General features: G+C 44.0%; 1 protein-coding gene across 1 annotated transcript in view; it reads right to left on the reverse strand.

Moving 5' to 3' along the window:
* Window positions 1-8,207, reverse strand: part of GDF6 (growth differentiation factor 6) — a 24,541-nt gene extending 16,334 nt beyond the window's left edge. Inside the window, exon 1 of the mRNA XM_014550199.1 lies at window positions 8,131-8,207. Coding sequence (XP_014405685.1) covers window positions 8,131-8,207 — 77 coding nt within the window. The remainder of the gene's footprint in view (window positions 1-8,130) is intronic.
* Between the last annotated feature and the right edge of the window lie 887 nt (window positions 8,208-9,094).

A 9,094-nucleotide genomic window follows, 5' to 3' on the forward strand; every position in this document is an offset into this window, starting at 1 on the left:
CCCTTCCTTCCCTCCTCTGCCCCCGCTTCCAGGCCCGCCGTTCGCTCCCCTTAGGATCCAGCCCTGGGCCGGAGAAGCCTCGCCGAGCGCCAGGCCCAGGGCCCAGCCCTGAGCAGCCCCATTCCCTCGGCTGGGCACAGCTCTCCACCAAGACAGGGCGTCTGTTTCCGACCCGCAAGGTCAGGCAGAGGTCACTCTCTAGAGCCTGGATGGATGCTGAAAGCCACTGCGCTCCTCCAGGCCGCAGCCCCTCCTCGGGAAGTCCCCGACCTCCTCTGGCGCGGGCTTGGCCGCTGCTTTTCTCCGTCTGCCCCCCGAGTCCTCTTCCCGCTGGCGGTGTGTCCCCCGCCTCCCCTGCACCCCCATCTCCCCTCTGTTCTTTCCCTCTGCCTTCAATCCGTCCTCCTTCCCCGAGTGCTCTCTGCATTCCAAGCCCTCTCTCCCCAGCCCGCTCCTCTGCTCGCTCTGCCCTCCCATCGCTCTCTGCCTTCCCACTCTCTCCCGCCCGGCCTCCACCTCCCGGGCTGCGGACCCTCCCTTCGCAGCTCTTCCCCAATCTGTTTCTCTTCAGCCCAGCCTCGCCCCATCACGAGTTTCCTTTATCTGTCCCCAGATTCTTCGGGCCTGCCTTCCCGCCCACTGCTCCGCACCGCTCCGCTCCGGGCCGGGCCGGACGCTGCAAGGCGAGGTGGGCTGCTTCTCTCCCGCAGCGAGCGCGGTGCCCCCCGGACCCCCGAGGACAGGCGTTTCCCTTTACATGATTCGGGTGCTCGGGCCCCCACCATAACATGCTCTCCCTTAAGGTCCCAACAGCTCTCTGAGGTTGGCCTCACTATGTTCACTTTCACAGATTTTTTTTAATGATACGAAGAGAGGATAGATGACTTCTCCAAGGACACTTAGCCAAGGACAGAACCCAGAGCTCAGGCCCCAAACCCAGTGTTCTTCCCCTTCCCGGACAGCAGAATCCATCACTGGCCCAATAGCTTGATCTCATTCTTGCCCTTTCCCCTTCCTTTATGGTTTTATTTGATCTCAGACAGTGTCTTCCCACCTTACTGTGTGTGCGAGCGTGTTCCCACTCCCTCTCACTTTCTTCCCTGTTCTCTCCTTTGCTGTTTCATTTCTTTTCCTGTCCCTACAGGGACCACTCACTTGACTGCTGGGGGAGGGAGAGAGGGTTGTTGGGAGTGGAGTTTTGCTTCCCTGCGCCCTTCAGGCCTTAATTCCTTCAGGTATGGGCTGTGCACTCCACCACGCAGACCCCTGGCCTCCCCCAGGTAATGGGGGAAAAGAGAACTTGTGAATTGGGCGGGTCCTAAGCCCTTTACACATATTATTTCATTTAATCTTAAAAAAAATCTTTCTGAGGTAAGTACATATTACCTCCATCTTACACATAGAGAAACTGAGGCCCAAGTCACCCTGCCCCAGAGTCTGGGCCCTTAACCACTGGGCTGTGGCACTCTCCTCTTGATCTCAGAAGGGATGCCCCTTCTGGCCAGATCCTGGTGTTGATTTCATGAGCTTTAACTTCTGAGTCTCCTTGGTGCTTTACCATGGCCTTTTCTTCCTTCCACTCTTTGCGCTTTAAATTATTTACTAAATTAACAGTATATAAAAGGAAACGGAACTGGATGAAAAAATGGCTTCTCAGGTTTTTTGCTACCACAACGAATCAAATAGTTTTGCTTTTATGGGTTCCCTTCCATTTCCTCTTAATTGTTGTGTGTACACATCGTTTTCATATGCTATGTCGTCTTCTTCCTTTGTAAGTTAACATTATGGCAAAGCATGTATGTTGGTCCTATGGGGGGGGGAGGGGGGGGGTCCCAAGCCCATTTCCTTCCATGTCTCTCTTCGGTGCCTCCTGCCACTCCCTGCAGGTCTTCGCCACCCTGACATGGCCCACTCAGTGTCACCTCTGCAAATGCACACACTCAAACCCCCTCATTTCTCACTTGCAGGCACAGCCTTTCCCCTTCTCCCTGCCTGTCAGCCCTGGGATGATTCATGTGTGTTGTTGGGCCTGCTCTGCGGCTCAGCTCCCTCTGTCCATCTGCCTGAGTGTCATCCCATAGAGGCCTTTTCCTGGTGCTGTCTCTCCACCTCTTCCTCCAGGGCAATGAATACTTGTGGTTTGTACTATCAGTATTTTAATTTCTATCAGTATGGAGTCTGGTGAACTGATGATTCATGGTTTCAGTCTCTCCGTCCAATAAAATGTTTCCTGCCGGCAACTGCGGGTTTCTGTATTCCCTTTCCATTTTGCCCACAGCAACTATTATCTGTTTCAAGTTATCGGTAAACAGGAAGCAAAGGGATGAGCCTATCTGCTCGGGCTGAGGGCCCCTCTGCGCACTAGATGGGGTTCTGTGTAAGAGTAAATGACACCAGGACAGGGACCACCCAGGCCTGGCTTCCCGGCTTAAGGATTCCCCTCCTTCATTGCCACCAGCCTCTGATCTATGCAAGGAAAGTGCTGGCTGCCCTTTGCAGCACTGATTTCACAGGTGAGCAAAGAGAGGAACAGATAAACTCAGTGGAAGGGCTCAAGGTCACAAGCTGTCAGAAATCTAGCCAGGGCGAGGAGACAAGTCTTTCTAACTCCTAATCCAACTCTTCTCTTCTATTAAAAAAAAACAAACACATTTCATTTTCAAATATAGTGACAATGATCCACGGTAATGGAGAAAGCCTTTCTCTTCCTCCATTTCCAATAGGAATGTTAACAGGCCATGCCAAGGCCTCTGCTACGTGTGTGTGTGTGTGTGTGTGTGTGTGTGTGTGTGTGTGTTGTAAAAATGAAGATACAAAGAGCACACTACAAGTCAGAGTCTGCCTTTAGATCTCACATTTGGAGAATTTGAAATAATGCTTGAGAATTTGAGTTTTCAGTCCTAAGATTCTCTCATAATTTCTTCAGCACATTTATCTACGAAGAACATGAAAAAAAGGTGAGAGGTTCTTGAGCTGAAGTGAGAGGCAATTTAACCAGGGCATTCTTTTCCTGGTTAGATTTTTTTCCCCCCCAAAATTAGAAGGAAACAGAGAAAACTGTGCAGTCTGGTATAGCCTGCCCCCTTGTGGAGGCTCATGGAATTACCCCTGGAGAACCAAAACCATGTGAACAAGGGAATATAGGAGGTTGCAAGATGGGCAAGGAAAGCGACATTACTGGGATTACCCCTGGAGAACCAAAATCATGTGAACATGGGAATATTTATAGGAGGTTGCAAGATGGGCAAGGAAAGCGACATTAACGTGATTTTAAGAAATTAGAGTCACATTTTAGGTGTGTGCAGAATTTGGCAACAAAACATCTATCAATGCAACATCTGCCTGCCCAGATACACAGGACCAAAAGCAAATAGAACTTCCCTGTTCCTACCTGAAATCTGTGCTGTTTTGTCCTTAAATTCTTATTTTATATTAACTCAAGAAGAGAAGATTCTCTTAAATAAATAAAGGAATTTATCTCTCTTATTATGTAGTTTTCATTGAAGTGTCACTTGAAAGGCAACTTTTATTATAGTGACTGAGGAGGTTTGACTTTTAGCATGGTCCCTACTCACAGTCAAAGTAACTTAAAGGCTCTGGAAATATATCCCGGGAAGACATTCTAGCACCTGAAATTTGCGCAAATAAGATCTTTAGTTTGAGGTACTATCTTCATAAAATCCCAGTGGAAATGAAAATGTTGGCAGCAGGATCCCCATTCAGATCTTACACCACTATTATGCTATTCTGAATAGATTGGTAAATGGATCATTTGATAGGGTTCGACAGCTGTCACCTATGTTGTCCAAGAGAAATGAGATGTAAGTCTTGTGGATCTTGATTAAAAGAAGGGTAATGACAAAACGGACTAAGGCAGTGCGTTTAAAATGTTGTTCCTTAGCATTTCAAGAGCTTCCGGCAAGAGGAGCGAGGAGGGGTTCATGTTGCCCACGATTGCTCCCGCCTGAGCAGCTCTGCTCTTATGTTTTGGGTATGTCCCTAAAATTGTGCCTGCAGAAAAGGTCCCTCAACAAAGAAAGAAAAAATGAAAGCCATTGGCTTAGAATCCTGAGCAATGGTTCTCAAAGGGGGTCCTGAGTATCAGAAAGAAAGGTGAAGACTGTTTGCTTTGGGAAGACAATAAGATAAACTTCTCCTTCACAACGTAGACTGGGGGCTGTCAGCCCTGTGATTCCTCCTGCCTTCCCCATTTTATATTGAGACTGATCTTTCCGTTTCCTTTGTTTGTTTGGGCGCTGCTATTCCTTCACAGAAAGGGTTACAGACAAATTCAATGAAATGGAATGGAGGGATGTGCCCAATGACATAAGCTCTCTGGGCCTCGGCTTCCCCACTCTATCAGCTGAGCCTGGTGTGACCTGGAGGCCCATGTCTGCACCAGTATGAGAGCACTGAGATGGGAAGGTGATTAGATCCAGTTGTGTATATTGAAAGAAGCAGGAAGACCCCGGGGGGAGGGGGGATCAAATCCATCCAATCTCTGCTCTCCTTTGTTTGGTTACACATGGGGCACATAGCAGTCCAACCCTGTTGTAGTTTGCCATCACCAGTGATTCTCAAAGGGTGGCCCCCAGGCCAGCAGCAACAACATCACCTGGAAATGTGTTCAAAATGCAAATTCTTAGGCCACACCCAAGACCTTGTGGGGGGGGCCGGTGATCTATACTTTAACAAGCTGGGAAGGTGCGGGATTCAGATGCACGCTGAGATTTTGAACATTGGTCCACACCATGAAATAGGGGCAAGTTACCTGCCAAGTACTTCAAGAAATGTTTTGATTTTTAACTACGAGAAAGCTATAAAAGAAATGCAGAGTATGCAACTTTATTACCAAATTAATCATTCTCATTCCTAACGAGCAAATAATTTTCATTCCTCATGCAAACCAGGGGTATTTAATTGCTTACCGTCATGCCAGGCCAAATGCTGCTAATCTGGTCGGATCTCTAACAATCCGTAGGGCTGTGCCTGTTTAGAACCTGAAAGGGAGGCAGAAACTGCATCAGAATGAAGTTGACATCTTCTTACAAACTCTAGATGTTAAATAAAATAGGGCCTTGGAGCTGAAGGTTCGGATCCCAGCTCTGTCACACTCTAGCTATACAAACTCAAAATCTTCTAACTCTAGGTTGGTCAGCTCAGATGAAGGCGAACCTATGTCCCTCTGGATTTTTTTATGCAGGATATATACAACACCATATGTAAATTCTTATTATATTAGTAAGCATAATGATTATCATTGGTTACTCAACCATTTGGGATTTTTAAAATATCAAATCATTCTCTGTTCATTTTAGCAGTTCTCAGTCTTTATACTTTTGCCCTGGAATTACATTTTAAAACACTCATTTTAACTAACTTTCATATCCTCTGAAGAATTTCTTTTTGTTAAGTAACTTCTCTCAAAAGGCTAAATTTGTTTGTCGTCGTGAGCTTTCACTGTATTTCACTGTGAATTTGTGGCAACACTTTTCTTCTGTAATGATTCGACATGTTTTATGCTTGTCCAAACATTCTAGATTAAAAACACATTGCAGCTTGCTAATGGGTCTTGGGATACTTAAATTGAGCAGACAAAGTGCCTTCTCAAATGAGCCTATAGGTTGCATAGGAGAGTGAAGATGATTACGTTCGAAGAATGATTTGATCCGTGCCAAATCTTGCGTAGAAAATTACAATCACATAGGAAATTGTCTTTCCTGTTGAGGATCACATTTGGTTTTTAAAATTACTACCAACTTTGTAAACATTAAAATAGAGGCAATAAAGATGTGAAACTTCACACAGGGGATCTACAATATTTGGATAATTATGAGCATATGGCCACTTTACATGAGATCTCTGTTAAAAGTGTATTTACTAGGGCTCTGGGAAAACAGAGGTTCTGGAATTTAGGGCTTATTTACATGTACAGAGAATATCACATTTATTATCGATATATCATAATCTACTTTTGCTTCAGAACTCCAAATAGTATTAGCTAAGTGATTGCAGTATCTGTTGTTTATTGTTCTCTTGTCTATTTGTTAATATGCCAGGTTTTTGTGTAAAAGAAATGACAAAGAACAACAAACTACTCCATCGAAAGTGGTGAATGCTTCCTCAGTCATTTCAGAAACCATTTCATATATTTTATGGCAATATTTAAGGCATGAGACTACACTGACTAGCTTCAATATATTCTAGTCAAATAGAAATGATTACTGTAACTATTTTATTTCATGTAGTTAAAAAAATAATACTTTACTGTGCTTGTTCCTAGGAATCACTAAAAATAAAGACAAATTATTTATTGTTTTTTCACTTAGAATTAATTTAATGAACACTTAAATCTGAGAAAGGGTTGAAATTTCATTTTGAAATTGATAAATACAGGACTTAAGAGTTTGAAAGTCAGTGTAAGCCCTACTTTTCCTCAAAAAGCCTTCCATCCAGGACTTTGCTTCTCAGATGCTAAGAGTTACAAGTTAGAATGACTTAGTCTTAAAAACAAAAGTAGAGACAGAAATTCCCCAGTTACAAGTTAGAATGACTTAGTCTTAAAAACGAAAGTAGAGACAGAAAGTAGAATAGTGGTTGCCAGATGCTGTGGGGAGGAGGGAATGAGGAGTTAGTGTTTAATGAACACAAAGTTTCCGTTTGGGATGAGGGAAATGCTCCGGAGATGGATGGTGGTGATGGTTGCACAGCAATGTGAATGCCACTGAACTGTGCACTTAAAAATGGCTAAAATGGTCATTTCATGTCCTGCATATTTTATCACAATGAAAAGTACAAAGATTTCACAGAGCAACTTAAGAAATGTCCATTTGTAAATTAATATGCTTCAAGACAGAACTTTCTAGACAGCTTTGTTGAAAATTTTGGCTTTTTAACCTCTTTGCACAGACTCTGTTAATAAGAATAATGACTGAGGGTAAATTTATACCGATCTACACAACTGTCAAGTGGAAAATCCGTGTTAGCCCTTTTGGGATTAAAAACAACCCCCCACCCCCCTTCTTCAACTATACCATGTGAGCCGTCCTCGATTCCTCTTCTTATTTTTTTTCCTGAGATAAGATCTTTTCAGTTTTCTTTCCGTTATTCCCACTTGCCTGACTCCTTGACACTTTTGGATCACAGCCTCTTCCACTGTAAGCTCTTTCTATATGAGTCACCCCTGCCCTGTTTGGCCTAAGTGGTTTCAGTTGGGTTTTTGGATCTCATTGTCCACACTCTTGGTCTGTTATCCTCTCTTTCCATTCCCCCACCTCCTCTTTCTCCCTGCCTTTCCTTGTTCTCTTCCTCATTCCATCACTTTTTCTACTTCTCTCCTCTAACTAGCTAACATTTGGGACGGAAGCACATTTTAAAATGTTCCTTCCATACTGATCCTCATTTAAGTACAGATGAATTGAATCTTATGTTTTTTTCTTTTAAAACAAATCAAACCCTACCACTTGAAACTAATCTACTTTTGCTTTTATTTAAATGTGTCCCTTGATACATTTATTTTCTCACAGTGACCCTGGAAGGGGGCAGGGCTGTCTTCCCATAGGGCTTTTATGATTTGATACTTGTTTAAATGCAGCAGCAAATAAATGTGGATTCCTCCCCTGTACAGTGCATTTTTATGATTGGAGCCACCCCTACGATACCCTTGCTGTATTTTTTTTGAAGGTTCACATAGCTGCCATGGATTGTTTGACCCTCTCTTAGAAGTTAGCTTATTGCCGAAACCGGTTTGGCTCAGTGGATAGAGCGTTGGCCTGCGGACTGAAAGGTCCCAGGTTCGATTCCGGTCAAGGGCATGTACCTGGGTTGTGGGCACATCCCTGGTGGGGGATGTGCAGGAGGCAGCTGATTGATGTTTCTCTCTCATCGATGTTTCTAACTCTCTATCCCTCTCCCTTCCTCTCTGTAAAAAATCAATGAAATATATTTAGAAAAAAAAAAGAAGTTAGCTTATATTTTAGCAATGACTGGCAATGCCCAATCTCCCAACACAACAATACCTGAAATTATAATGCTAAAGGTCTCTTCAATAGGCATTTTGGCTACTCATGGCATTCAAGGCCTGGTACAGTCTAGCCCGAATGTTGTCTCCCATCACTCCTGAGAACACACCTGGCAGTTGTGTTGTACTTGGTGTCCGGATCTTTCTGAACCTGCCCGTGTTTTCTCACCGGGTACTTCCTGCACATGCCTGTATGTGCCTCCACTAGAAGGCTGGCTGGCCCACCTGCGTCCTCCCTACACCTGTTCTTAATGGTAGTGGTGCATTTTAGTGCTGGCCTCTACCATAGCTCTTGATACGTCTTGCAAGGAGAGGGGGAGGGTATTTGTGGACATGAAGGATCGTTTTTAAAACCTCATGGGTTATTTTATCAGCTTTCCCGTCTTCCATGTTCTCTGACCACCTACACCTACACACACCTCTTCCACTGCTTGAGGATTGCCTTATAGAAGCCATCATTCGCTGGGGCCATATATCACAGAACTTTCCCGAAGAACCACAACTTGGTCAGATGGGTATATTAAGGAGTATTGGGAAGAATATCTTTGCTTTGCCACAAAAAAAATCCTATTATACCTACCCTTCTGCCCGAGCCCAGCGAGGGCCTCCTCACATGTATGTATCTGAGAAGGACAACCAGGTGACTTTTCCCTGCCAAAGAAGAGACACGCCTGAGTGACAGTCTTCGAGAAGAAATAAGCAAGTTCCCTTGCTGTCCAAGACATGGTCATAATAAAAGTTAAAAGTTAAATTCCTGCTTATCATACTGTATTTAAAAAACACACATGTACTTGTAAATAGATTTCCCCATTAAAGTCTTTATTGTTGTTCTTTCTGGGGGACCAACTAAAGCCCACATTAGAGTTTTGGAGGATAAATTCTCAATAAAGTAAATATGGGTTCAAATACAAATATCAGCATGTGTGAGATATAACGCATGGGCCTAGCACTTAATGAAACTTTGTATATTTTGTAAATTTCTTCCCCAATCTATTTCTTTAGTACCAGAGCTCTGTTTTGTTTGTTTGTTTGTTTGTTTGTTTTTATTGACCAGGTGCTCTTTACCCTTTCTTC

This window comes from Myotis brandtii, unplaced genomic scaffold (assembly GCF_000412655.1).
Source record: "Myotis brandtii unplaced genomic scaffold, ASM41265v1 scaffold59, whole genome shotgun sequence".
Taxonomy (NCBI): domain Eukaryota; kingdom Metazoa; phylum Chordata; class Mammalia; order Chiroptera; family Vespertilionidae; genus Myotis; species Myotis brandtii.